The sequence below is a fragment of the Pseudophryne corroboree genome, chromosome 10 (genome assembly GCF_028390025.1).
Source record: "Pseudophryne corroboree isolate aPseCor3 chromosome 10, aPseCor3.hap2, whole genome shotgun sequence".
NCBI classification, from domain to species: Eukaryota; Metazoa; Chordata; class Amphibia; order Anura; family Myobatrachidae; genus Pseudophryne; species Pseudophryne corroboree.
The window spans coordinates 38,939,642-38,955,054 of NC_086453.1; the positions used below are offsets into that span (position 1 = coordinate 38,939,642).

The 15,413-nt window shown below is 42.4% G+C and overlaps 1 protein-coding gene across 4 annotated transcripts in view; it reads left to right on the plus strand.

Moving 5' to 3' along the window:
- Positions 1 to 15,413, plus strand: part of CD22 (CD22 molecule) — a 182,523-nt gene that overhangs the window by 153,089 nt on the left and 14,021 nt on the right. For all 4 annotated transcript variants that reach the window (XM_063942307.1, XM_063942308.1, XM_063942305.1 and 1 more), the window contains 3 exons: positions 5,160 to 5,426; positions 9,914 to 10,171; positions 14,066 to 14,159. In XM_063942307.1, coding sequence (XP_063798377.1) covers positions 5,160 to 5,426; positions 9,914 to 10,171; positions 14,066 to 14,159 — 619 coding nt within the window. The remainder of the gene's footprint in view (positions 1 to 5,159; positions 5,427 to 9,913; positions 10,172 to 14,065; positions 14,160 to 15,413) is intronic.

Genomic DNA, 15,413 nt, shown 5'->3' on the forward strand with positions numbered 1-15,413 from the left:
GATGAGGAAGCCATCTTAGCTGCACAACATACAATAGGATACAATGGGTGGGATAGCAATATGTGGTGATATGATTACACTTTGTGGAGAGATAAAATACACAGTATAATATACAAAGTAATTGTGAAACATGCAATATCACAAGAGAGCGTTAGATACCGATCATTACTATATAAACATTTTATTCAATCACATAAAATAAAAGCATAAAAAGTGCAATGCATATTTTCATAAAATAATTATTCTCACTGCTGATATTATTTACACACTGCCATATACTGTATACCAATTGTATATTGCACAGATGTCCACATCCAAAAGACCAGTGTGGCTGGTTCGCTCCAAAGCCAATTATAAAGTCCCAATTTGTTTTAGGGAATGTGAATGGTGTTCACTAGATGGTAAGTGTTCAGCTGTATAAACGATGGGCGCTATGCTACTACCTCCCCCGACCGCCAAACAATTTTGTGCTCACCACTTATTCCTTAGAGCAGGGCTGGCCAAACCGGTCCTCGAGATCTACTAACAGTTCATGTTTTCCAGGCCTCCTGGAGATCTGTGGACTTGTCAGTTAGGAATGAATGCAGCACATCTTAATTAGTAATCACTACACCTGTGCACCAGCTAGGTGGTCTGGAAAATGTGAACCGCTGGTAGATCTCGAGAACCGGTTTGGCCAGCCCTGCCTTAGAGTCTCATGTGAGGCTGGCTGTCAGCATGCGGAATCCGTTGTGGTTGGTGGGAGCGGCGGTGTTCTGCACGGTGACCGTCTGATGAAACCGTGGTTTGATTTTCACGGAGAAACATGTTAAGGACATCTCACGCTGCTGTTTTTCCCTGGGATCTACACAAGCACAGCACCACAGTCCGGACTCCAGCACACAGCAAACTGCCTGAATTCTGCAGCTACGAACGGCGCCCTCCCTCCCTGGTGAACTGAATAGAATATCGCCGCTCCCACCAACCACAACGGATTCTGCATGCTGACAGCCAGCCTCACATGAGACTCTAAGGAATAAGTGGTGAGCACAAAATTGTTTGGCGGTCGGGGGAGGTAGTAGCATAGCGCCCGTCGTTTATACAGCTGAACACTTACCATCTAGTGAACACCATTCACATTCCCTAAAACAAATTGGGACTTTATAATTTGCTTTGGAACGAACCAGCCACACTGGTCGTTTGGATGTGGACATCTGTGCAATATACAATTGGGATACAGTATATGGCAGTGTGTAAATAATTATCAGCAGTGAGAATAATTCTTTTATGAAAATATGCATTGCATTTTTTATGCTTTTATTTTATGTGATTGAATAAAATGTTTATATAGTAATGATTGGTATCTAGCGCTCTCTTGTGATATTGCATGTTTCACAATTACTTTGTATCTATTTGAGTATCGCAGAATACTCTTGTGGGAGCAGCTATAATTATATAGATATCAGTATATCAATTCTATTATATAAATTGGGTGACCAACAGCTTTATTTTGTGCCTTATATCAGAGCGCCTGATTTGATAATTTTAGGTGTCATAATTATCAAGCACTATAGTCCAATATAATATACAGTAAGATACCCAAAGAATCATTTGTTTCATGGAATGTGCCACAAGTAAATGAAGCAAAGCTGACGTTTTGGGCATACTGCATTGATTACAATATTTGTGATAAGCAAAACCTGCATATGTATTCCATAATGCAGACAACAAAAGGCAGCATATAAAATACACAATAACAAACAAACAATAGAAGAAACCCACAGAATGATCAGTTCCATGTGTTTTTCATTCTACCAATGAACAAAATGTGCATGTAAGGTGAGGGTTTACGGGGCCGTAACAAAGGGGCGGGGCAGGGTGGGGTTAACAGGGCCACAACTGGGGGGTGTACCTAGGGGGCATGTGCCCGGCGCTCCGGATTTGATGGGACACCAAGATAGTCAGAGATTACCGCCAGGCCCTCCTCTCTCAGGGGGCCTCAAGGCTGGAGCTCCCTAACCCATCTTTAGCTGATGTCTGGTCAATAATTGTGACCAGGCTCTGAGCCGCTGGGCTAATAAGCAAGGTGCCGGCTTAGAGGGACCATGATCACCCAGCACAATAAAGTTTTTTTTTCCCCAATCTGCACTCTGCTGGTGATGTCATGTTGTACAAAAAAAACGAAGAACAGTGTGTGAGGAGCCTGCTACTGCCTTAAGAAGGGGCAAGGAGAAGATGCAGGTAAGTGGTGTTGGGGGGAGGGGTAACACATGCACAGACTGCTCCTGCAGAGATTTAGGGGGAGAGACAGAGATTTGCAGTGAATCGGGAAGAGGGGGTCACAGCCGTGTCCCCACAGAATGATCAGTTCCATGTGTCTTTTACCCTACCTACAGGGTCACAACTAGGGGGGAGAGAGGGTTAACAGGGCAACAACTAGGAGCACCGTATTTGAGGAGGTGCCGAGACTGCCAGAGAAAAAGAGCGGGAAACCTGTTATGAGTTGGAAGCATTCTATGGGGGAGGCAAGGGTTGGCTTAAGGGGGCGGGCACATAGGTCAAGGCCTGGTCCTCTTCACTCAGGCCCCACCGTTACCCTGCACGCTTAAGCTTTCTTTTCCGTATATGCACTGTGCGCATGATGTCATGGTGTCACGTATGCTGAGGTACAATGTGTGAGGAGCCTGTCACTGCTGCTGCCTTAAGGAGGAGCAAGGAGAAGATCCAAGTAATTGGTGTTGGGGGAGTGGTAACACAAGTACCGGCTGCTTCAGAGCTATAGGGGGGAGAAACACAGGCATTTTCCTTGATACAGACTGCTATAGAGAAACCAGTGTGTGTGTGTGTGTGTGTGTGTGTGTGTGTGTGTGTGTGTGTGTGTGTGTGTGTGTGTAGGGAGGGTGGGGAGGGGGTCAATCTATGACCCAGTGGGGTGAAAAAATTGCCAAATTACTGCTTTGTCCCAGGTGACAAAACCCCATCTTTAGGCCCTGGGGTTAATCTAGACTGGAAAAACAAACAAATAAATTCCACCAGCACAACAAAATGGACAAGCAAAAGAGACATACATCTACAGGGTTCAGTATGAATTGCCGGTGCACGGTATACCGGTGGTCATGAAACCGACGCCGGGACCCTGATAGGTGTAAAACTGCACAGGGGTTGCCCTTACAATAACCCTCTGTTCCTGCAGCTTAACCCTAACCTCCCCCTTAGTGACTGACCCTAACCAACCCCCGGAGGTGTCTAAACCTAAGCCCCCATCCTCACTGCCTACCCCTAACCCCCCCTCCCTGCAGCCTAACTCTAATCCTCCCATCTGGCTCCTAAATCGAACCCCCCTTCCCTGGCACTAAACCTAACCCATTGGCTATACTTACGGTTGGGATGATGGATGTTGGGATTTCGGCATCGGTCTCCTAGTCCTTTCAAAGTTCCTGTGTTCTAAGGAATGTTGGGATTCCAGCATCGGTATTTCGACTGTCGGATTCCCGGCATCCGGCAATCTGACCGCATCCCATCCTACATGGCAATAATAATGCAGAGATCTCAAGTACATATAGCATATTTACAAACATATGGTAAGCCGCCAGCCATCTGCTCCAGTGGTCCTACACTGCATGATAATATCACCTACCGGTATATTGGGTCATATCGTATATTTTATGTATTTTAAATTGAGAGCCAACTCACCTGGAGGCACCCCAAGATCCTCCAATATGGTACTACAAGGATAAGCATATACTCCTACTGATGCCATCCATGCCTCTCAGAACAGTGATACACAGAATGGTAGTTGCTCAAATCATTGAGTTGGTCTCTCACCGGTGCATGTAAGAGAGGGGTTAAACTAGAGTAGCAAAAAAAAGATTGGAAAGAAAATTAATTTACATTAATTCAATGGAATCACAAATAAATCATACAATAAGAAAATTATAAACAGAAAGTAAAAATGTGAAATAAAATATGTTTTCTCTCTGTGGGCCTGTTCAACATACAGAAATGCTAGTTTCCACATGTTTTTAGAAACAGGCCAAATTCTTATTAGGTGTCGGATGAGCACACCTAGGATTTGCTTGTGGTAACCAACACTTATTTCAGATAACACTGAATCCCATAGCCCCATTCCTTGCTAAGGGACAGAGGTCCTTGGTTGTAAAGAGGGATTCAAGGCGATCCCTTTCCCTACCACCACACTGTGTGTCCTTCCCAGCTCAGGTTACGCATGAGCAGTCTGCCAGACTGGAGTGAAATAAGTATCACTTCTACTTCAGAAGCAGTTATAAAATTTGTGGGGATAGTTGCTTTTTGGAGCAGCTTTCCCCGCACCAGAGCAATGCTGAATTGCTCCAGTAGTTTAGTATACACAGGCCCAATTCACGGCTAGTTGGATATTTAATAATCTGAGGCCACCCAACCCCTGATGATGAATCTTTCCCCTAAAAAAATAGATGCCACTTAGCGGCATACACATTTTTACATGTGACGTTAAACACCAAGAAGCCGGCCTGATGCTCGAATACATGAATACATTTTAAATAACTTAAATTGACTTTTAACATAATAAACAGTAAAAAATAATACAGGTTGAGTATCCCTTATCCAAAATGCTTTGGACCAGAAGTGTTTTGGATATCGGATTATTCCATATTTTGGAATAATTGCATATCATAATGAGATATCATGGCGATGGGACCCAAGTCTAAGCACAGAATGCATTTATGTTACATATACACCTTATACACAGCCTGAAGGTCATTTATTACAATATTTTTAATAACTTTGTGTATTCAACAAAGTTTGTGTACATTTAGCCATCAAAAAAGAAAGGTTTCACTATCTCACTCTCGCTCAAAAAAATCTGTATTTCGGAATATTCCGTATTTGGAATATTTAGATATGGGATACCCAACCTGTACTTGAAAATTATTTAACTATTTTGGTTTTCCTTTTTCTGAATATTGACATTATATTTATATTTGCTACTTTCTGTAAGTAAACATTTTACTATTTCTCTACTAAATTATTTGCTCCAAACAAGGGACAATCCATTGAACTTTAACATTTTCTTTGTTTCTTTCTAATCTTATTTTTTTTATTTTAAACATTGGTATTGTGTCTATTTATACTCAATGGCTGAGTCATAGACTGAAATAATTTTGTTTACTTTTTCTTTTCAGATCCTCCAAAAGCAGCAAAAATTACAATTGAAAAAGAATCGGTGACCAAAGAAGGAGATCAGATCACATTAAAATGTTCAGTACAACATGGTAACCCCAAGACCAGCCATTTTGAGTGGCTCAAAGATGGAAAAGTCTACAAGTCTACAGGAGATTCAGATATCCTGTTGATAAATACAACATGGAAAGACTCTGGATATTATTCATGTAGAGCCTCAAACAATATAGGAAATAGCACATCAAAATCGGCATTTCTTAATGTCCAGTGTAAGTACTTTTTGCAAAACTGTGAACTCACATACTGTATGCACAAACATTTATAGACAGGTAAAATGATGTGCCATAGAATTGTGATAAGATGTAAACACAGAAACTGTGAGTGAAAAGAAACAACCATAAACAGTTGGAAACAAGGAGAGGAGAAACAGAACAGGAAAGCGGAAGAATTAGAGATGAGGTGAAGATGAATCAGACAGAAAAAAGAGAAAATGAAGGTGCACATTCTGATCACTTAAGAACTGAAAATCAGAACAATAATAATAAACTGCAATTTAGCATAGAGTAAAATTTAAGTTCTTAGCATAATTTTTTGCTATAAAATATGGGCCCACCTACCACGGCTAGGTGACCTCATCAGGTGGTCCCTGACATTCCTAAGGTTCAAGTACACAGCATGGGAGACCCAGGCCAGCACAGTTCAACTGCCCTAAGACAACACACTAGTGAGAAATAAAATTTTAAGTGTTAAAAGGTGTTACATAAATAAGAGGTAGTAAAGTGATACATTAGTGAAAATCAGTTTAGGTACTAAAAAGTGTTAGATTAAGTTTTACAATAATGATGCCCCAAAGCAGCCTGGTCATACCAACCCAGGGGGGCCACGTCTCAAACCCATTCCTAATACTGTCAAATTTTATACATTTATCAAGGACTTACCATTCATGGGGGTATATTTACTAACATTCGTAATTTTCCGAAAGAGGTCAAAGTTCAATCACGAATGACATCGAAAGTGTAAAATTGCAACTTTTTGAATTTATTACGACTAATTTACTAAGCTGACGTATTTTGCATTTTCGGGTTTTCCGATGTCGATGTCATTCGGGTTTTTTTTGGCAGTGTTTTACGTGAGTGAATTGTAAAACACTGCCGACTTTAATACAATGAATCTCGGCCAGATCTGAGAGATCCGTGCTGGGCTTCATTGTGCACCTTGTTAAAAAAAAAAAAATAGTTTAAATGTTTTAAAAAAATTGCGTGGGGTCCCCCCTCCTAAGGCAAACCAGCCTCGGGCTCTTTGAGCCGATCCTGGTTGCAAAAATATGGGGGAAAAATGGACTGGGGTTCCACCATATTTAAGCAACCAGCATTGGGCTCTGCGCCTGGTCCTGGTTCCAAAAATACGGGGGACAAAAAGTGTAGGGGTCCCCCGTATTTTTGAAACCAGCACCGGGCTCCACTAGCTGGACAGATAATGCCACAGCCGGGGGTCACTTTTATACAGTGCCCTGCGGCCGTGGCATCAAATATCCAACTAGTCACCCCTGGCCGGGGTACCCTGGGGGAGTGGGAACCCCTTAAATCAAGGGGTCCCCCCCCAGCCACCCAAGGGCCAGGGGTGAAGCCCGAGGCTGTCCCCCCCATCCAATGGGCTGCGGATGGGGGGCTGATAGCCTTTGTTTGAAGTTATGAATATTGTTTTTAGTAGCAGTACTACAAGGCCCTGCAAGCCTCCCCCGCAAGCTGGTACTTGGAGAACCACAAGTACCAGCCTGCGGCGGAAAAACGGGCCCGCTGGTACCTGTAGTACTACTACTAAAAAAATACCCCAATAAAGACAGAAGACACACACCGTGACCGTATAACTTTAATACGTACATACATACCAACATGCATACATACTTACCTTATGTTCACACGAGGGTCGGTCCTCTTCTCCAGTAGAATCCATGGGGTACCTGTTGAAAAAATTATACTCACAAAATCCAGTGTAGATCGGTCCTCTTCTGCAAGCAATCCTTTTGTAATCCAGGTACTTGTGGGAAAAAAAAAACGAATAACCGACCACAAACTGAAAGGGGCCCCATGTTTTCACATGGGACCCCTTTCCCCGAATGCCAGAAACCCCATCTGACTGATGTCTAAGTGGGTTTCTTCAGCCAATCAGTGAGCGCCACGTTGTGGCACCCTCCTGATCGGCTGTGTGCTCCTGTACTGACTGACAGGCGGCACACGGCAGTGTTACAATGTAGCGTCTATGCGCTACATTGTAACCAATGGTGGGAACTTTTTGCTCAGCGGTGAGGTCACTTTCGGTCAACCGCTGACCACCATTGGTTACAATGGAGCGCATAGGCGCTACATTGTAACACTGCCGTGTGCCGCCTGTCAGTCAGTTTCAACAGGTACCCCATGGATTCTACTGGAGAAGAGGACCGACCCTCGTGTGAACATAAGGTAAGTATGTATGTATGTTGGTATGTATGTATGTATTAAAGTTATATGGTCACGGTGTGTGTCTTCTGTCTTTATTGGGGTATTTTTTTAGTAGTAGTACTACAGGTACCAGCGGGTCCGTTTTTCCGCCGCAGGCTGGTACTTGTGGTTCTCCAAGTACCAGCTTGCGGGGGAGGCTTGCTGGGCCTTGTAGTACTGCTACTAAAAACAATATTCATAACTTCAAACAAAGGCTATCAGCCCCCCATCCGCAGCCCATTGGATGGGGGGGACAGCCTCGGGCTTCACCCCTGGCCCTTGGGTGGCTGGGGGGGGGACCCCTTGATTTAAGGAGTTCCCACTCCCCCAGGGTACCCCGGCCAGGGGTGACTAGTTGGATATTTGATGCCACGGCCGCAGGGCACTGTATAAAAGTGACCCCCGGCTGTGGCATTATCTGTCCAGCTAGTGGAGCCCGGTGCTGGTTTCAAAAATACGGGGGACCCCTACGCTTTTTGTCCCCCGTATTTTTGGAACCAGGACCAGGCGCAGAGCCCGATGCTGGTTGCTTAAATATGGGGGAACCCCTGTCCATTTTTTTCCCATATTTTTGCAACCAGGATCGGCTCAAAGAGCCCGAGGCTGGTTATGCTTAGGAGGGGGGACCCCACGCAATTTTTTGGGGGAAAATTAACACTTTCCCACCCCTTCCCACTGATATACATGCACGGATCTCATGGATCCATGCATGCCTATCCAATCACGGCTCAAAAAAGCAGGTCTGTTTTTTTTTAGCACTTTTTTACGATTTGTAATTTTTCACGGCAGTGTTTGGCTATTTTGAGATTTGCACTTTTTAGTAAATGACCGAGTTCTACTAATTTGCTGGCGTATTTGACCGATGGTGTATTCATTCGTATTTTTTTTATTGGACTTCCAAAAAAATACGAATGCCCTCATCACTGCCGTAATTTGAGTTTAGTAAATGACCGAGATGACACTTTGAAGAAAAAACGACATCTCGGTCAAAATCGGGACCTTAGTAAATATACCCCATAGTGCCCATTCCAATGTGCCATCTGCAAATGAAAGGACCCTATACTAATTAAAAACACCAAAAAAAGATGAGTCCGAACAGGAGAGAAAAAGATTTCTAGATAAAGTTAAGCTGAAACTGAACAGGAGAGAGGAAGAACAAGATATGATGGAAAAATGAGACAGAACTAGAGAGAAAAAGAACCGGAGATGCTGGAAAAATGAGACAGAACTAGAGAGAAAAACAACCAGAGATGAAGGGAAAATGAGCCAGAACTAGAGAGAGGAAGAACCAGAGATGAGGGAAAGATGAGATGGAGCAGGAGAGAGGTAGAGCTAGAGATGAAGGGAAGATGAGATTGAGCAGGTGAAAGGAAGAACCTGAGTTGAGGTAAAGATGGGAGAGCATATGAGAGGAAGTACCAGAGATGATGGGAAGATGAGACAAAGGAGGAGAGAGGAAGAAACAGAGATGATAGAATTCTGAAAAAAAAAGAATATTAGTTATAATCTTGGTGCCCGGGGTTGCTTCAGATTGTAAAGCCTTATGTTGTATGTCCATAAAAATGGATGGATCATTATGGTGTCTGTGTGGTCATTGTCCAAACGCTAATGATGCCCTTTCAGAAGGAGCATTTCTAGAGTGGAGGAGGACCATTTGCAGGATCTCTCTGGGCCCCCCTCCTCTCTAGCTGGCAGTGCTGTGGCTCTGGGAACAAGGGTCCCTAACTGGCAGCGCTGTGGCTCTGGGAACCCTAGTGCTGTCCCAGAGTTTAGAGTGCAAACGCAGATCACTGGGAAAATGGCAAGGTGTCAATTTTCCCAGTGATTTTTCTATTGCGCATACGAGAAAAACCGGGAAAATGGTGCAGCGCCATTTTCCCAGTGATTTCTGCAGCGCTGCTGCTGCACCACAGGATCCTGGAGGGTAAGTATTAAAAATAATGGTTGCAGGGTGTGCGGTGTGGGCCCCTTCCCCCCTTCCTGGACCCCGGGGGCCCGTGTGCACCACACACTGCACCCATTATAAATATGCCAGTGCCTTTCAGATTCTTCCAGACTTGTGTATTATCATGTATGGCATTATATAACAGCGCTCCGGCTAAACATTTAACTGACTTGATTGGCCTGTATATTGGGAGCTTTACTCCTCAATAGGTCTTATTTTCCTTTGAGCAGGAAATCCTTGATTACTAAGAGGTCATTAAGAAATGGTTTTGGAACCAGCCAGTTAGGTAACAAAAAACATTGATATATTATATTTGTTATATGTCACATTGCAGATGCTCCACGAAATGTGACTTTATCCATCACACCGGGAAACCATGTAACGGAATACACAGATGTAATGCTGAGGTGCACAGCCCAATCGAATCCACAAGAGCGTCACTACTTGTTGTATAAAGATAATCAATTCATCATAATAAATGAATATATGGCACTGGATAATATACAACGCAGCAACGCGGGAGAGTACCGATGTTCTGCAAGAAATGCTGTTGGAGAACAAAGGTCAGAAGTTGTCAATCTGTATGTTTCATGTAAGTATCTAATCGCAAGGTAACTAAACAGACAAGAACGATGCACCTTTCCCACATATTGCTCTATTACAGTCATCAATACGCTGCCAACATTTTTGGTAGCAAAGAACATGACAACTATTTTTAACTACACAAAACGCAGATATTCATATAGCGCCAACAGCAGGGCCGGACTGCCCACCTGGGCTGATGGACAGGTGGGCCCATCAGCAGGGCCACAGAGAAGCTGGGAAGGGCGTGCGCAGCGCAGCTCAAGGCTCTCTGTTTGTGCACTCTGCCGCCTGAAAATGGGTGCGTGCCGTGAGTCCATGCCCCTTCTGACTCTCGGCACGTGGCGTGTCCACACGTCCACCGCCTCCCGCCCTTACTGTGCACATCAATAAAAATGGAGGCGTGCCGCAAATCCATGCCATTCTAGCATAAAATGGGCACTAGAACAAAAAAAAGTTGTGTCATAGCCAAAATGGCAATTGTCTTCAATATGGATTGGCTACACCAAAATGGCCACCAGATATAAAATATTTCTTACAATAATTCTTAAAAGATGAATGTATCACACTCACAAGCAGTATTTTGCTATTTTTTAGCATCATTATATATAAATGAAATTCTGCAGGAAAGAATAGCAGGTTTTTTAGTTCAAATCCTTTTCTGTTTTATTTTTTTGTAATTGCTAAGAGATTTGTCTAATCTCGCACATGTGCACTGGAATCTAAGATGTTGATGCTCAGTCACCACAGGAAATTCTCTACATCAGGGGTGGGGAACCTCCGGCCCGCGGGCCGTATAAGGCCCGCAAAGCCGCTTGTTCCGGCCCACTGCTGTGTGTCAGCGAGACACACCGCCCCTCAGTCCAGCGGCGGCGTGTCTCAGCTGTCAGGGCAGGGAGGAGAGCGCAGCTATGTCTGGCGGCAGCGCGGGTAGGATTTCAAACCAGCCGCCGGTTCGTGAGCCAATCAGAGCTCACGGACCGGCAGCCAATCAGTAGCCGCCGCTACCGGCGGCTAGTTTGAGGTCCTACATGCCACCTGACATAGCTGCGCTCTCCTCCCTGCCTGGCCCCTGACAGCTGAGGCACGCCGCTGCCGGACGGAGCACTAAGGGGCAGGAGAGGCACATGCTGCGCTCTCCTCCCCTCCCCTGACACCCAGCAGCAGCGGTGAGCAGCACAGTGGGGTGGGGGGCATCTGTGGGGCAATGTGTATCTGGCACTGTGGGGCATTTGTGTATCTGGCACTGTGGGTCATTTGTGTATCTGGCACTGTGTGGCATTTGTGTATCTGGCACTGTGGGGCATTTGTGTGTCTGGCACTGCACTGGCATATGTGTATCTGGCACTGCACTTGCATATGTGTATCTGGCACTGCCCTATTGGGGGCATATGTGTTTCACGTCCCATTTTAATTGGCCACACCCTTTTTTTGGGCACACACCGACGGAACCCAGTACCGCTAAGGGGCTTAACTACTGGGGGAATAACTACTGGGGGCAGGCTAATTTTTAAGTTTATCATTTTTGTATGGCCCCCGAAGGATTTTATAAATATTCAAATGGCCCTTGATAGAAAAAAAGTTCTCCACCCCAGCTCTACATGGTAATGCCTTTATGGTATATACAGTATAAGGCTGCAGGTGCACCTTAGAAGAATTTCCTGATGAAGTCCAGCTACATAAAAGTGTTAGAGACTAAACGCGTTGAGGAAATGTTTTGTGGTGTCTTGCACTCCTCATCCACTGCAATGTTATCCCATGGATTTTGGGACTGACAGATAAGCTTTTCAACTAGTCTTAAGTGGACGGGCAATGTAATGATATTTGTGTTGCATTAAATTATTAGATACTACACTATGAGATTTCTCTCTCTTTCACATATGTTTGGTGCTTTAACTTGATGTGTTGAAAACTGGATCAGCATTACAGTTGTAAAGAAGCTGCTTTACCGGCATCTTTACAGTTGTGATGCCAATCTGGCTATCATGCTGTACGTGGCATGCTAACATAGTCGGCTTGCCGATGCCTGCATTGCGGAATTGACATCATCACTGTTGACATAAAGACTGTCAGTCCCACAAACCACACCCATACTTATACAATACCATAGTTGACTGCTCCTCTGGAATGTCCGGGAACCTCCAGAATTTCAGGAGTTCTACTGCACTCTGGGGATAGTAGAACAGCCTTCCAGATCCCACCAGCTTCCCCAGTGACACGGGCTCTTGAGGGTGTGGTAACGCGATCTACGACCAATTGAGTCATAATATCCCATCCCCTGCTGGCCAATGCTGCAAATCAGGGCACTGCACAGCAGGATCGGGGCACGTGATTGACAGCAACACCCCCCCTGCCCCTGCCGCTACTTTCTCCTTGTAAGCAAGTATGTATGAGTTTCACTTAATGAGGATTGAATGCAAATTTGAAAATACTATAAATACGATGAACATATTGTAATTCTATAGTGATATAATAATGCTAACAAAAGCAGAATGAGTGACTACAGTATAGTACATTGTAAATTTTTACTGTACTAATAATGGGGCAGATGTATTAACCTGGAGAAGGCATAAGGAATGATAAACCAGTGATAAGTGCAAGGTGATAATCGCACCAGCCAATCAAGTTCAATATGTAAATAACAGCTAGTAGCTGACTGGCTGGTGCTTTTATCACCTTGCACTTATCACTGGTTTATCACTTCCTTATGCCTTCTCCAGGTTAATACATCTGCCCCAATATTAGTAACCTCTTTTAATTGATAGGCAACACACTATACTTTACAAAGAATGATTAATCACTGACTTCAGCCCGTCACAAGGTGCAATGTTGTCCTAGGTCTGCTAACCTACTAGAATGTAATATTTGTTACTTAGGAGCAGATTTATTAAGCTCGTGAAGTGATAAAATGGAAGGAGATAAAGTACCAGCCAATCAGATCTTAACTGACATGTCATAGGCTGGGTTTGAAATATGACAGTTAGGAGCTGATTGGCTGGTCCTTTATCACCTTCCACTTTATCACTTCACCAAGCTTAATAATTCTACCCCTTAGTTTTATAGCAACAGAAAAGAGCGCTTTAGAAATAAAAAAGATCAATTTTAATCACATATAAAAATGTATTTACATCAGACATCGGCACTTTAAAACTGCATCTATACTAGCCCAATTACTGATATTGTTTTATTTTATTATTGTTGTTCTTATATTTAATGTGTCAATAAATTTTTATATGTGATTTAAATAGATATTTTTTATTCCTAAAGCGCTCTTTTTTGTTGCTGTATAACTAAGTAACAAATATTACGTTTTATATACCTGACACCCAGATCGTCTTATAGGAGCTGCTAATCCATATTTAATTAAAATGATTATATTGACAGAGTTTTAAATATTAGAAATGTTCGCCTGATTCCTCATATTTCTATAAAATCATATAGGAGGATCTAATTGTGTTAACCTACTAGAATGTAGTTTTGGACTGTGAGATGAAACCCAAGTGAACACATGGGGAACATAAAAACTCCACACAGTAAAAGGGTAACCGGTATATTTTATCCATCTTGAAGGTCAATAGAATGATTATAAATCCTGAAATAAATAAACTTCTATTACATTACAATTAAAAGTATTTAATTGATGACATTTTTTACTGCTAATGAAAGAGCAAGCCTGGCTTTCTAATCATTATAATCAGCCATTAATTATCAAATACTTCAGTAAATACCTTCCAAACTTTCCATCTGTAATGTATACTAAAGAAAATATATTTTTATTATTATTATTATTATTATTATTATTATTTGTCTAAAATATAACACTAATGCCATATATTATATTATATTTTACTGTATAAAATTGCATTTTTTTAGAATAATATATGCATTTGATTTTGTTTTGCAGACAGCTGGTACAGCATAGGCATATATATATCATCGGTTTTGGGTTCTCTAATTTTGATTATAATTTTTCTCATTATTGTTCAGTTCAGAGTTTGGTAAGTTATTTTCTGTGTAATAAATACAATTTCATAGATGTTTTGTTGGCTATTGAGTATATAATAGGGTATGTCACGCACTCACTGTACTCTGGCTGCATTCACAGCCTAGTCCTCATCAATTCTTCATAACCTACAGCTTCTGTACAACAATATGTAAATCTAGTACAGCAGAGTGTAGTGTGTGTGCTTGTATATATATATATATATATAGCAAAGGGTACCCTACGGCGCTATGTGGGTATGGACTAGGCTGCACCTCAGAAAGAACCTCCTGTTAGGCAAGGCTCAAAGATAGCAATATGGAATACAAATCTGAGGGCGCAACAAGATAGTACTGTTGATCACATCAATATGATTACCATAAAAAACATTAAGAACTCAGTTTTAGTTTTTATTACATAAAAATGTCACAACAATATAGAATCACAGTATAGATTTTCGAGGTGTTAGCTGATAGACATTCAGATGGTAAAACGATTCTTTGTTGGCATATGTCAAGAATGGACTTAATGCTTATGACAATCCTTCATTCACAGCATGTGGCAAAGATGGATACAGTACTTGAACAAAAACCAACGCATTTTGTCCCTTTCCGGGACTTCCTCAGGGGTATAGATGTGAATGCCAAATGTTTTGAAATGATCCTGAAGGGGCATAAACCTCACTGTGTGTGTCGATAAAAAAAATAGGTATAAAACCAAATAACTAAATCAGGTGACTTACTGACACGATTCCATACTTAAATGGAATCCATACAATTTGGAATGTAGTCAAGTAAGTGACTGGTCTTAGGTATAGATAAAGTCTAGCCCTGACTCTATATGGACGGGTAGTACATAGCACATATAAAATAGGAACGATGTGGTCCTCTTAGAGTTCAGAGTGATCACCCTAAGTGTTGCTTTCACTGTATAACTTCCCTTGTAATGCAAATTGTAACAGTTTTTATAGGCATTCAAATTTGAAAAACATTCAAATTTCAAAAAGTGTCTGCAATTTTGGCCACCACTGTGTGTGTGTGTGTGTGTGTGTGTGTGTGTGTGTGTGTGTGTGTGTGTGTGTGTATATATGTGTGTGTGTGTGTGTGTGTGTGTGTGTGTGTGTGTGTGTATATATATATATATATGTGTGTGTGTGTGTGTGTGTGTGTGTGTGTGTGTGTGTGTGTGCATATATATATATATATATATATATATATTTGAATGTAAGTTAGCTATGCATTTTATTATCTAAACTGTATGTGTTTTTTGC